This window comes from Lithobates pipiens, unplaced genomic scaffold (assembly GCF_037356315.1).
Source record: "Lithobates pipiens isolate NorthernLeopardFrog02 unplaced genomic scaffold, aLitPip1_a1.2 Scaffold_28, whole genome shotgun sequence".
NCBI classification, from domain to species: domain Eukaryota; kingdom Metazoa; phylum Chordata; class Amphibia; order Anura; family Ranidae; genus Lithobates; species Lithobates pipiens.
Window position 1 is genome coordinate 106,693,645 of NW_027507789.1, and position 15,352 is coordinate 106,708,996.

The 15,352-nt window shown below is 45.3% G+C and overlaps 1 protein-coding gene across 2 annotated transcripts in view; it reads right to left on the bottom strand.

Annotated features, from left to right (window-relative positions):
- BRCA1 (BRCA1 DNA repair associated) overlaps positions 1 to 15,352 on the bottom strand; it is a 353,109-nt gene that overhangs the window by 21,498 nt on the left and 316,259 nt on the right. For both annotated transcript variants that reach the window (XM_077459504.1, XM_077459503.1), the window contains exon 20: positions 8,866 to 8,920. In XM_077459504.1, the coding sequence (XP_077315630.1) occupies positions 8,866 to 8,920 (55 nt within the window). The remainder of the gene's footprint in view (positions 1 to 8,865; positions 8,921 to 15,352) is intronic.

A 15,352-nucleotide genomic window follows, 5' to 3' on the forward strand; every position in this document is an offset into this window, starting at 1 on the left:
CACTCCATTCCTTGGTATATTAAGCAAGAAACTACCTAGGATATCACAAAGGTAGAATTGTCATGGTAAGGACGTTTAGCTGCAGTCAAGATGATAGTACTGCCGCAGTTACTGTTTAGGGCTCTACCAATACCAAATTCCTTCCTCTCTAGCACCCAACCCTTGATAAATGGTATCTGCGGCAAGGTAAAAGGGCTAGATGTTAATTTAAAAAAAATGAATAACATCAAGGAGAGCAGGAGGAGTGGGACATGTACTATTAAAAGATTACCACATGGCTTTGATTCTCTCACAGGTAAAGTCTTGGTTTCCCCAATTACATGACTCTAGACGGTTGGAACTAGAGAAAACACAGGTTCCTGGTAATAATCTATATGATCTACTATTGATCAGCAACCTCCACACACATACAACCGTGTCACCCACAATAGTGGCCACACTACAAGTATGGAAGATTTTCTCAACCATGCAGTTTAAAGATACTGCAACTAAAACCCTTCCACTTACCATATCAAGTATATCCTTGATCATCCCAGATCTACGCATATCACACTGGACAACTAAGGGCATAAAAGTAGTTGAATACCTTATGGTGGGCCCTACACCAAAAACGTTTAGGGCCTTACAATGAGAATATGGTATAGAAGAATGTGACCAATATAGGTACCTTCAAATTATCAATTTCCTTCACACCAACCCCCACTCTGCTTCCATGGAGAGTAGCCTCACAAATCCCTCCACTAATATCAAGGGTATCTTGTTAATCTACAACATTTTGAATAACAAAAAATAGGATTTTTATTACAGCTTACCTGCAAAATCTTTTTCTTGGAGTACATCACGGGACACAGAGCCTTAAGTAATTACTTAATGGGTTATGGGCCACCTTCAGGTGATTGGACACTGGTATACCCAATCAAGGAAGTTCGCTCCCTATATAAACCCTCCTCCTTCCAGGAACACATCAGTTTTTGTAGCAAAGCAATAGACTTAAATCCCAAAAGAGGGGAGGGACCTCTGTGTCCCATGATGTACTCCAAGAAAAGGATGTTACAGGTAAGCTGTAATAAAAGTCCTATTTTCTTTATCGTACATCATGGGACACAGAGCCTCGTGGGACTTCCCATATCAACGCTACTTGGGGGAGGGAGAAACAACCCGCAGGGTACCCACTAGGGGTGCAACGGATTGTCAACGATCCGTGATCCGAACGGGTCACCCCCGCTCGGATCGGCGCACGCCGCGATCTTGTCCTTAGGAAAGGCCGTGGTTTCGGCCTAGCTCCGAAGCGGTGGCCATCTTTCTACACCCAGGCCGTTTACAATGTGATTGCTCCGTCAAATGACGGAGCGATCACTTGTAAACAAACAGCGGTTCCTCCCTCACTGATCTGTACAGTGTAGGGGAGAGACCGGTGTCAGCAGCATTGTGGGCTGCATCTGTAGTGCCCACAGCGCTGCTCTGTGACAGCCATCCCTGCAATACTCTGCAATACCCTGTCATAACCCAGCCAATACGCTGCCATAACCCAGCCAAAACACTGCCATAACCCAGCCAAAACGCTGCCATAACCCAGCCAATACGCTGCCATAACCCAGCCAATACGCTGCCATAACCCAGCCAATACGCTGCCATAACCCAGCCAATACGCTGCCATAACCCAGCCAATACGCTGCCATAACCCAGCCAATACGCTGTCATAACCCAGCCAATGCTCTGCCATAACCCAGCCAATGCTCTGCCATAACCCAGCCAATGCTCTGCCATAACCCAGCCAATACTCTGCCATAACCCAGCCATACTCAGCCAATATTACAAAGGGGGAGATTGTGGATATTACAGTGGGGACTATATGGTGGTGGAATTTTCACAGGTTTTTGCAAATTCAATTATTAGCTGATCCGAAAAATGATCCGATCCGAGACTCTGATCCGAGGAACGATCAGATCCATGAGTTTTTTGATCCGTTGCACCCCTAGTACCCACACACCTGAGGACTTATACTGCTGCCTGCAGTACACTGTGCCCAAAGGCACCTCATACCTCCTTACATCCACCTGATAAAAACATTTTTGTGAATGTATACAGTGAAGACCAAGTTGTGGCCTTACAGATCTGAGCCATGGAGGCCTGGTGACGCACTGCCCAAGAAGCACTAACCACTCTGGTAGAGTGCACCTTAACTTGAAAAGGGGGAATCTTACCCCTTAATTTATAAGTTTGAATTATAACTTGACGAATCCACTTAGCAACAGTGGATCTCGATGCTGCCTATCCTTTCTTAGGATCCTCTGGCAGAATAAATAAGACATCATTCTTACGAATCTAAGCAGTTGCCTTTAAATAGATTTTTATTGCTCTCCCCACATCAAGACAATGTAGTGACTTTGCTTCCCTGGAACATTGTTTTTGAAAAAAAAAAACACGGCAGGACAATATCTTGGTTCAGGTGAAAACCTGAAAATACTTTTGACAAAAAACCTAGACGAGGGCGTACCACCACTCTGTTCTCATGAATAATCAAATAAGGCTCTTTTCAAGAAAGAGCAGCCAATTCTGAAACCCTCCTTGCTGAGGATATAGCAACCAAAAAATACCAGCTTCCTTGTCAGAAGGACTAAGGGAATATGCTGTATTGGTTCAAATGGCTGTTTTTGTACCACTGACAGAACAAAACTCAAGACTCAAAACTCATCTCTACACCTATTTGTAGAAGGTAAGAATTCTGCCTATGATAGAGCTCCAGGGGTGTCAACCCTTGGATTCACAGCAGGAAACATAAGCCCTCCAGACTCCAATATATAGTTCTGGAAGCTGGTTTCCTTGCATTAATCAAAGTAGAGATAACTGACCCAGAAAGCCCACATTTCCTCAGAATGTGGGTTTCAATAACCAGGCCATAAAATTAAGCGTTTCTAAAGTAGGGTGGAATACCAGCCCCTTTGAGAGCAGGTCTGGCCTTAGTGGAAGGGACCATGGATCCTCCACTGTCATCTTTATGATTTCTGCATTCCATGACCTTCTGGGCCATGCTGGTGCTGACAGAATTACTGGTTTTCTTTCCAGCTTGATCCTGCAAAGAAGTCGAGGCAGTAAATGAATAGGGGGAAATGCATCACCAACACATGTGTCCTGCATGCGAATGAATCCTTTGTTTTGGACACAAAGTTAACTAACTTTATGTTGAACTGGACGCTAGAAGATCTACGTCCAGAGTCCCCCATCCTTGACAAACAGCCCGAACATATGTCGGGGTGAAGAAACCATTCCCATGGGAATAATCTGCTGGCGACTTAAGTAATCCACGTGCCAATCTTCTATTCCAGGAATGAAGACTGCCGATAGGCACGGAATATTTCTTTCTGCCCAAGTTAGAATATGGTTCATCTCTCTCTGCGCTGAAAGATTCTTGGTGCCCCCTTTGGTGATTGATATAGGCCACAGCCGTGGCATTGACGGATTGGATCCTGTCAGGACAATCCCTTAACCTGGCTTAGTCCAGGCTTTCAGAGCCAGACGCACTGCCCAAATCTCTAGGATGTTGATGGGCAAGGCTCTTTCGGTTCTTCAACCCTGTCCTTGGACAGTAGTCTTCTCTGTCGTTTACCACTTTCTAGAAAGTGGTCTGAAGGATTTACCTTCTAGCAGATTCTTTAGTAACCACCAATTGAGGCTTTGGGACACCCTTGGGGACAACCGCATTGGCAAGTCCAAAGCTTGGATTGTTTTGTTTCAAGCAAATAAAATATTGTTTTGCAACAGTCTGGAATGAAACTGGACATAGGGTACTGCTTTGAAGCCACCATCCTTTTGACCTGACCATCCACACCAACTCTTATGGAGTTGTCTTTTGCCTGGGCAAGAACACCCTTTTTCTGGGCTGTATCTATGATCAGACCCAAATGCTCCAGCTTTTTTAACGGTTTTAAGGGAGAGTTCACTAGGTTGAGAACACAACCCAGACTTTTCCAGGTAACTGGTTGTAATGCGTACTTTACTCCGAACACCGACTGGTCTATTAGCAATAGATCATCTAGGTATGCCAAGACTGTTTAAGCCCTGTGCCCTTGACCTGCCTAGAGGTGGGGCTAGCATTTTTGTGAACACTCGGGTGCTGTAGCTGGCCTGAAGGGCAAGGCTATAAACTGAAATGCTGCTGTTCTACTTAGAAACGCAGAAACCTTTGGTGAGCAAATATATGGACATGCAAATATGCATCCCTGATGCCGATAGGCGCCAGAAGTTTTCCTCCTTGTAGGCTAGAAACTACTGACCTGATTGACTCCATAAAAAGGAGCAGATATTCAGGAACCGATTTAAATTATTTTAGATCTAGAATGGATCTGTTGAATTTCTGCGTGGATCTGAACATGTACAGGGAACGCATGAAAAAGGCAGTAAAGGTTTTAAGGAACCTAAGAAAAAACAGATCAGCTGACTCTACCAGAGGTCGCTTGAAAGAGGTATGAATCATCTCTGTTATGCCACTTACACAGCAGAATGTCCGACAGAAAAAGTCAGAAGGAAGCTTTTCATCATATATTCCAATCATGTGTATGCCTCATCTGACTTTTTTTTTTTTCGAAAATTCTGAGGGACCTAGAAATAGAACATGTTCTAAATATTTAACCAATATAACCACGTAACCAATTCCTATTGGGAAAACCGCTCGTCTGTATGCTGTTCTGACAGACCAAAAAAGACGCATGCTCTGAAGCAAGAGACGGAGGCACTCGGTGTGGTAAAACTAGTGTTCGTATTGGACCTAGCACATTCTTCACGCTGCCAATTCTGTTTTAATTTAATTTTAGGATTTCTTAAAAATAAATTTCTAGTAATCTAGTATAATTTACTTTATTGGAGTGTCAAGTTACCACAATAACATTATTATCTTGTATTTTTTATTAACCTCAAAGAGGTTGGTGTCCCTTGTTAATTTGACATTATCTTTTTTAAATGTACCTGCCTACTCACAAACAAACTGTCCTTTTTGAATAAAAACACATAGGAAAGTATTTTGTGAAAATAAAACATCCATTTATTCTGGGTAACAAAATAAAGAGAAAGTCAACGCTGGAGAAACTTTCCGAATTTGCAAAGCCTTTTGGCCCCAGGGCACATATCAAGTCTGTGAAAAAGAAAATTGGAAGCTTGAGGAGTCCATGTAATAGGGAACTCAATCTGGTCCAGGAATCCCAGAGGTCAGGACCAGCAGCAGATGACATATCTGTCCCCGGGCTATGGTACTACCACAGCCTGCATCTTTTGTCAGACCAGACTGAACCCAGGCCTACACATTCTTCTCTTCCCTGCAGCCTTCCTTGGAGGCTGTGGCTCTGGTGGTGGACTTGTGACAGGCGGAGGAGGATGGGCTTGCTCATATATGTGGCTGTTCTCAGTCAGCTGGCCCCTCAACCCCTTCTGAAGGGCATCATAAAAATTTACCTCACAGAGGAGGTGTTGGCTCTTCTCCAATTCCAGAAACCTGGTGGGTAGATAGCAGCCATAGGCCTCTTCAGCGTTGAGGGGGCTCCTGAGGAAATCGCTGGCTTCCCTAATGAGGCCCAGTGCTGCTTCCTCTGTCACACACAGATCGGACGTACTAAAAATGTGCGTTAGCTTGATATAGACTGCGCATGCGAAACGTCCCGATCCAGGAGGAGGTTTAAAAACTCCCAATATGTCCTTTGAGGAGATGGTGGAGATGGTATACATATTGAGGAGGGCGGACTATGAGGCTAAGAATGGGCCGTACCCAATCCCCAATCTGCGTAAGGTCAAAATGATGATGAAAGTGGCGAAGAGTCTGCTTCGCAAATTTGGGATATGACAATCAAAGGAACAATTAAGAAAATGCTTGTCAGAACTAAAATTAACGGAGCCGGATCAGTACAGAAGGATAAAGAAAGTGCTTCAAAAAAAGTAAGTACTTGTGTGTTCCTATTATGATTATTATTAACTTGCATGCTGCTCCATATGCTTTTCTTTACTATTGTACAGTTTTAAATGGCTACTTTCGTGTTCGAAGGCACAGTAATCGTTCGTAGGAAACATGTTTTTAACTGATACAGGGTTAACTACATTTTGGTCATGCTAATTTGTCTTAAAAGAAGTTTGGGACATTGTTGTCTAGATGTCTTTGAAACTAGAATGAATTGCAAACTTCATTCAGTGGAATGTAAGGTTAGGACACTCAGCAGCCGTTTACACATCTGGACTCAGGAGCACTAGTGTGGGACACCAGAGCACATTTTTAGGGTGACCCACACAGGTGCTCCAGTGGATACTTGGGGTGTCTCCATCTGTGAAACTTGTCCAAAAAAGGCAAGTATTCCAGCTTGGTTAAACGGGAATTAATCAACTTCAACTTGGAACGCTGTCCAAACAGACAATTGTACACCACTTCCAAGCAATGTTTCATATTCCTATTTCTGGACTCAAATCTCTGTGTGCCAAGTATACCTTTTGTTTCAGTCTCATAGGGGAGAAAAGACTCGGAGGACACCACTCAGGGGACAACAAGGGATCCCTCACATCACCAAGATTGGGAAATCAGCCCAAGCCCCCCCTGAGGATCTGGAAGGAGGAGAGGTGGAGGAAGTGGGAGAGTGTATGACACCCCAGCTTCAGGTAATCTATGTGTGCCTACATATTTCTAAATACATGTTTTTTAAGATTATGTGCTGGTTGTGGAACAGGAGGCTGAACCTTTCACTAAGGCCAGCACCCAAAGGCTCATCCACGACATCATGATGTGAAATCGACATTATTTGAAATAAACTGAATGTTATGGAACAAATGAAGAACATGATAGATGTGTTGGGGAGAATATAAAATTTATTGCACATCCATTTTCCCATTTGTTGGACTCAACAAATTTTTTTTTTTGACATTTTAAAAGCCAAATTTTGAATCTGCCATCAGGGGATCTCAATGTACGTGTTTTATGGGTGCAACCCCTTCCTCCTAACTCTAGTGGATTAGTGCGATTTTCCCCACGCCTTGTAAATAAACTTATCAAAATAAGTTGGGTAAGGAAACACCTTAGCCGCGTGAGCTGGCTTGCGGTACCCGAAAGGGACGGACACCTCTGTAGATGCCCCTGCCGTATCCACCATCTTTAGGGTATCCAGCACTGCTGTAATAAGTGCTCCTACAAAAGCCTTTTCCTGTGCTGACCCGGACACGGGGTCATCCTCACTGTCCGAACGGTCCTGGTCCGCATCCTCTGATATGTTAGAACAGGGGCCGCCTGTCACAGCCAGGCCCGAGTCTGAATCAGAGCTTTCCCCAGAAGATGGTGGGGGTGTTTTTTTACATCCCTTGCACCCGCATGCTGCTTCCACCCTGGTAACAAAGGCCTCCAGGACCGCCGACAGAGAGTCCATAGCCACCGCAGGTGCAGGGGTACCAGTTGCAATAACAGGCATGTCTGAGGAAGAAGCGCCAGCTTCCGACACCATGCTGACCCACAATCGCCTGTCACCACTTAGGGACCTAAGGCAAGTCACACAAAATGTTCACCCTCTTAGCTGCCACAGACTGAGGGGCTCCCCGCAGGACTTACCACCCTGACCCAGGTACTGTGCTGCTGCTATCCATTCTCCACTGTGTCATCCATGAGCTAGCTGTCTGTGTGAAAAGTGTGCTGTTCTAGAAGAAAACAAGCACCCAGCGCTGGAGGCAAAACAACCTGAGACTAGAAAATGGCCACCTCAGAAAAAACATCTGAGGGCGCAGAGAAAATGGCTGCCGAACTTCCATAAAATGGCTGAAAGGCAAAAAACGGGCTGTGGCTACAAAAAAAAAAATGGCCGTGGCCCCAGGAAAATGGGCACTGAGCACACAGCAGCCACCCCACATGTCAAACACAGCACAAACACCCCACCGTGGCCCAGAAACAGGGAAGAGGATGAGCGGACACCCAACACCCAGCGCAGCCCCCTGCCAGGACCCAGAGCACCCCTGGCCAGGTACGTGCACCGCACCCCCATGCGCCCAGTCACATGGGGAGGAGGAAAGGGACAGGGAGAGAAGAAAGGGAGAGTGGGAGACCCCCTAGTCGACCTCCCAGGGAATGCCTAGCTGCTCCATCCTGCTGACAGGTGGAACATACTTACCCCTCCTGTAGGGACTGCTGGACGCATTCCAGACAGACCCATCACCCGAGCAGTACAGAGTGGCTGTCAGTCATGGTACACTGTGACACAGACAGCAGTAGCCCGGTCATATGTGTGCCCCGGAGTATATAGCTCACCAGACGGTCTGCAGTGTGCCGTCTCCTTCTACATAAGCTATATACACAGCAACCATTTGTCTTTACAGACCGGGCAGCTGCTATTTATGCCAGAGGGTGGTTGCATTGTGCTTGCACATCCTACTGCATTTAATGCCTATGGCAGCCAGTAGGTGCAACCACATTGTTTGAGATTCTTCTGTCAATACCAATCGTTCAAGGCAGATCACCAAAGGCCTGAAGTGTGGACAGTGAGTGTGAAAATTCTGCTTTATAAGGGTAGTTGATTAACAAAGAAGATTCTGGTTGCTCTGTGGACTGAGCTCTATGCACAGGACTTGTAACTCTGGTTCTTCAACTAGGAGCTACTGTGTGCATACCCTGTATAAACACAGCTGGCCTTGTGCATAGAAGATATATTTCTTTAGGTTTGTTGACATGTTGCCAAAGATTAGGATGACACTGCTACCATGGTAACATATATTACTTATATTACAAAAATGCAGCAAGCTGTGCTTCTTTCATGAGACAGAAAGAATTTTACCCATATGGTCACCCACACCAGTTGTTACTGGAAAGCAGAATATGTCCATCCTATAGTTAGTACCAGTTTCATCATAGGAACTCACCTCGAGTCATATCTTTGAAACTTCCCAGACAGCAAATCTCGTAATCAGACAGCAGCTGAAAATAAAAACAATAAAGAGCTTTACTTAAACATTTCAAAGAGAATTAAATTAAAGAAGCCTATTATGCTAATAAACGAGATAAACAAATTGCTCAAATTGATGATCATCGGAAGCCCTATGAATCAAATTCATATATTAGAACATACATTTTTTGCAGCTCCTTAAAGTTGGGTCCTAGGGCTGTCATTTTGATGCTTCCGTTACCGTTTAAAGCGATTCTAAAGGCAATTTTTTGTTTAATTAAAATAAAAGAGAGGTTATACTTACCTGCTCTTTGCAATGATATTGCACAGAGCATTCCCTACTCAGCACTGCCTTCTCCTACTTCCTATGGGTGTCTCCATAGACAGTCATATTTTAACCACTTTCAGACCGGACCATTTTGCTGGTAAATGACCAGAGGTCTTTTTACACTTTGGCACTGCGCTGCTTTAACTGGTAATTGCGCGGTCATGCAATGTTGTACCCAAACAAAATTTGCGTCCTTTTCTTCCCACAAATAGAGCTTTCTTTTGATGGTATTTGATTGCCTCTGCGATTTTTATTTTTTGCGATATAAACGTAAAAAGACCGCAAATTTTGAAAAAAAATGATATTTTCTACTTTTTGTTATTAGAAAAATCCAATAAACTCAATTTTAGTCATACATTTAGGCCAAAATGTATTCAGCCACATGTCTTTGGTAAAAAAAAAGTCAATAATTGTATATTTATTGGTTTGCGCAAAAGTTGTCACATCTACAAACTAAGGTACGTTTTCTGGAATTTACGCAGCTTTTAGTTTACGACTGCCTATCTCATTTCTTGAGGTGCTAAAATGACAGGGCAGTACAAAACCCCCCCAAATGACCCCATTTTGGAAAGTAGACCCCCTAAGGAAATTGATAAGAGGCATGTTGAGCCCATTGAATATTTTATTTTTTTGCCTCAAGCGATTGAATAATGACAAAAAAAAAATTTTATTTTTTTTTTTTACACAAAGTTGTCACTAAATGATATATTGCTCACACATGCTATGGGCGTATGTGAAATGACACCCCAAAATAAATTCTGCTGCTTCTCCTGAGTACGGGGATACCACATATGTGGGACTTTTTGGGAGCCTAGCCGCGTACAGGGCCCCGAAAACCAAGCACCGCCTTCAGGCTTTCTAAGGGCGTAAATTTTTGATTTCACGCCTCACTACCTATTACAGTTTTGAAGGCCATAAAATGCCAAGATGGCACAAAACCCCCACAAATGACCCCATTTTAGAAAGTAGACACCCCAAGCTATTTGCTGAGAGGCATGTTGAGTCCATGGAATATTTTATATTTTGCCACAAGTTGCGGGAAAATTACAAACTTTTTTTTTTTTTTTTTTTTTTTCACAAAGTTGTCACTAAATGATATATTGCTCATGCATGCCATGGGCATATGTGAAATGACACCCCAAAATAAATTCTGCTGCTTCTCCTGAGTACGGGGATACCACATATGTGGGACTTTTTGGGAGCCTAGCCGCGTACGGGGCCCCGAAAACCAAGCACCGCCTTCAGGCTTTCTAAGGGCGTAATTTTTTGAGTTCACTTCTCACTACCTATTACAGTTTTGAAGGCCATAAAATGCCAAGATGGCACAAAACCCCCACAAATGACCCCATTTTAGAAAGTAGACACCCCAAGCTATTTGCTGAGAGGCATGTTGAGTCCATGGAATATTTTATATTTTGCCACAAGTTGCGGGAAAATTACAAACTTTTTTTTTTTTTCACAAAGTTGTCACTAAATGATATATTGCTCACGCATGCCATGGGCATATGTGAAATGACACCCCAAAATAAATTCTGCTGCTTCTCCTGAGTACGGGGATACCACATATGTGGGACTTTTTGGGAGCCTAGCCGCGTACGGGGCCCCAAAAACCAAGCACCGCCTTCAGGCTTTCTAAGGGCGTTACAGTTTTGAAGGCCATAAAATGCCAAGATGGCACAAACCCCCCCCCCAAATGACCCCATTTTAGAAAGTAGACACCCCTAAATTTAGGGGTACACTAGTGAGACTAGGTAATAAATGGCGGGTGCCCTGAAACTATAAAAAAATAACTAACCAACCAGCGTCACCTGTAACAGTTATATGGTGATCACTGGTGAAAGGGTTAACTAGGGGGCAATCAGGGGGCTTTATGCGGTAGTATATGGGGGTCCCTGGCGCTATAAAAAGCTGCGGCGAACCTAAATACCTACCTGCCTAACTAGCGTCACCTGTGACACTAATACAGCGATCAGAAAAACGATCGCTTATTAGGCTGGGTTCACACTGGAGCGATGCGGGAACGCCACGAATGCGCGGCGGGTTCCCGCATCGCATGCCTCCCGGCGGCAGTTCACACTGCCCTATGCGAACTGCTGGGAGTGTCAGTGAAATGTTAATGACACCCCCAGATCAGTTCGCATATCGCAGTGCGATCTGCAAACTTGGATCGCATGGTGTGAACACCCATGCGATCCGATTCTGCTGCGGACCAAAAAAAGGGTCCCGTGCGAGTTTGCGGCGGGTGCGGCGGGTGCGACACGAATTCAGCCATACTATCTGTATAGCTGAACTCGAATCGCACAGAGATCGGATGTGATTTGCACTGCAGTGCGGTGCGAATCACATCCGTTCTCATAAACCGCTGCAATGTGAACCCAGCCTTAGTGACACTGGCGACGGGGGGTGATCACGGGGTTAAACCTTTATTGGGGGGGTTAGGGGGGTACCTTAGAACTAAAGGGGGCTAACCCTAACTGCCCTAACAGTTATTAGTCACAAATGACACCTGCCGGGTGATCAGGGGGTTAAACCTTTATTAGGTAATAAATGGCGGGTGCCCTGAAACTATAAAAAAATAACTAACCAACCAGCGTCACCTGTAACAGTTATATGGTGATCACTGGTGAAAGGGTTAACTAGGGGGCAATCAGGGGGCTTTATGCGGTAGTATATGGGGGTCCCTGGTGCTATAAAAAGCTGCGGCGAACCTAAATACCTACCTGCCTAACTAGCGTCACCTGTGACACTAATACAGCGATCAGAAAAACGATCGCTTATTAGGCTGGGTTCACACTGGAGCGATGCGGGAACGCCACGAATGCGCGGCGGGTTCCCGCATCGCATGCCTCCCGGCGGCAGTTCACACTGCCCTATGCGAACTGCTGGGAGTGTCAGTGAAATGTTACTGACACCCCCAGATCAGTTCGCATATCGCAGTGCGATCTGCAAACTCGGATCGCATGGTGTGAACACCCATGCGATCCGATTCTGCTGCGGGCCAAAAAAAGGGTCCCGTGCGAATTTGCGGCGGGTGCGGCGGGTGTGGCGGGTGCGGCGAATGGCTTAACTCGAATCGCACAGAGATCGGATGTGATTTGCACTGCAGTGCGGTGCGAATCACATTCGTTCTCATAAACCGCTGCAATGTGAACCCAGCCTTAGTGACACTGGCGACGGGGGGTGATCACGGGGTTAAACCTTTATTGGGGGGGTTAGGGGGGTACATTAGAACTAAAGGGGGCTAACCCTAACTGCCCTAACAGTTATTACAGTCACAAATGACACCAATGCAAAAAAAAAAAAAAAAATGACATTGGTGTCACTGTGACTGGGGGGCAGGGGTAATTGGGGGGGTGATCGGGGGGTAAAGGGGGGGTGTGAGTGTGCCTGGCATGTTCTACTGTGTGTGGGATGTGTTGGTGCAACTCACTGATCCGCTCTCCTCCGTGTCGGAACGAAAAATACCGACACGGAGGAGAGAATACATCACTTCCTCTCCTATGTTTACATTACAGGAGAGGAAGTGATGTCACCGGGGATTTCCATTCGTCGGGAGCGATCGCGAGGGGGTGGCCATGAATGAATGGCCGTCCCCTCGTCCGGGATCGCTCCCGAACGAAAACCGACCGCCGCAGGCACCGGGCGGGGGCCCGATCGGGCCCCCGACCCGCGGGAGGCAAATCACGTACATGTACGTGCTTATGCCTGCCCGTGCCATTCTGCCGACGTACATCGGCGTGCGGCGGTCGGCAAGTGGTTAAGGAACATTCATGCAGGTCTGCTCCTGAGATGGGCTGTGATAGTCCATAAATTCCCACAGCCCAACTCGGTCACATCCATAGGCGTGCGCAGGAGGCGTGTCAGGTGTCAGGCGTGGTGCCAATTTCCCCTATTGCCTGGGCTTCTCCAGGGTTGTGCCCCCCCCCCCCCCGCAGTGCTGCGGTCTTCCCTCCTCCCCATGGCTACTGTGGGGGATGTTTCAGAATAGAGAAGGTAATTTACCAGCCCCTTCCTTTTCTAAATGAACACAGTGAACACAAACTCGCTCTGTTCATTCATAACTGAAGCATAGTAAACAGTGTTTACAATGATTGAGTTTGTGAGTGAACAGGGAGCTGCTCAGCACAGAGCACTATTCAGTTCATTAACTATCCAGTGATAATGAGGCTACAGAGAAAGGCATGTGTGTTTGAGCGATGGAGTGCACACCCTAATGCAATAGGATGCGCACACCTATGGCCACACCCCTATAGCTCGGGCCGTTGCCTTAGTCTCCTGTGAAACCAGGGAGTACACGAAGTGGTGCTGCAGCCAGTTCAGTGCGGGATCAGTGAGAGGAGACAAATGTTTAGAGACCAGTTAGTGGGGCTTTTCTTTACATTAATGCAGAGAATGCAAGTGAAGCAAGGTTTATTTCTTATTCACATGGGCACTGAGGTCCGTACACTGTCAATGGGCTATTTGTTTATTTGGGTAAAGACAACAGGTGCTGTGTCCAAGTAAGGGTCCTTTCACACGGGACAGGTCTGTGATGATCCGCCCCGTGAACATCCGCTTGCTCAGCAGGGATCACTCCGTCGATACCCGCTGAGCAGGCAGATGACTGGTCCACCGCTCTTCCCTATAGGGAATTGGATGAGGACGGACCGTAGAGTCCGTCGTCACCCGATCTGATCCTCAGACAGATGAAAAAATGCTTTACAGGCTCCAAAAAAAACTGTTTTTTTTTTTATTTATTTTTTTAAAAGTGTACATATCCTTTAACATTCTCAAACGATAATAATTCGGCAACTGCCACCTCCACACTTTTCTCTAGACAGATCCCTTTTAAACATCTCTGATAATAGCCAACTTGCTACAAGTATTTCTGCATTATCTGTATTACATTTTTAGCTACTGTACACTTAGTCTCTGGCTGTTGCAAATCTGAACAAAGAAGCAATTTTTGTATACAAGCAGACCCATAAATATTTATATAAAGTGCCCTTATCATATAGTCAGTATGATACATTATTCAGATTATTTACTTCACTGTACAAACATTGAGCCAAAAGTCTGCTACAAAATTCAGCAGTAAAATATAATGGTATGCTAAATGCGTGCCTCCATAACAATATACTGCTGCCAGTTGCTTCATTCACTACACTATAAAGCAAAATCCTACTGCAAGTTAAAAAAATAAAAAATAAATAAAAGGAATATGTCTAAAAGTGCAAAGCAATACAAAAATTTAATGCGGGATACTAACTTTTTGAAAGAATCTTCAGTCCAATGCACTAATGGATGACTTGATACATGAGACTACAACTGCATCTACTAAATGCTTCAGAGGTTGCAAAGCTCGAATCTGGGATACCCCAGCCTCATGTCCCAGCAAACAATCACAAGAAAAAAAATACACACACAAAGGGGCTGATTTACTATAACGGGGTGCAAAATCTGGTGCAGCTCTTCATAGAAACCAACCAGCTTCCATTTATTTTATTTTTTTGTCAAAGCTTAAAGGAGAATTACAGCCAAAGGCGTATGACTGTACTTCTGTTATGCACTCCTGTGACCAGTTTTCTGCAAACGACGGGCTGAAGCCTGCTGATGTCACAGAGCCGGTCCAGGCTGGGGCAAGATCGTGACAATATGTTCGTGATCCAACGGTGCCTAGCCTCTCACCAAGCTGCTGAGAGCCTGTACCAGTCGCTCTTGCAACCTCCACAACCCAGGGCTCCAGTGAGTGAGATATAGAGAGACAGGTGTTGGCCAAGCAAGTATAACTCTTCCCACTCCCTGCAGGCTTTAGTGGTACGAGCCCTTATTTTTCTAGCAGAAGGCCTCAAATATCCTGCCTCTCAAACTAAAAGGAAATCCTTCACATTTTTTCCTGGGATTCACGCTACCAAGCCGACCATAAGGGAGTAGTCCAGTACAATTGCACACTGTGAGCCTCTTATTACTGCAAGTCTGCAAGCTATGGATACCTGCTTAGAAGTGGGTCTACAAGACTTGTCTGTATCAGTGCTTATGCTTTCAGACTTCCATGCTACTCTTGCAAAACCTTTTGAACCAAAGTGTTACTGCCATTGTGCCAAAATCAGAAAGGTTTCAGGATCTTTAATCCAATCCATATGTGGTCTGTTTCACA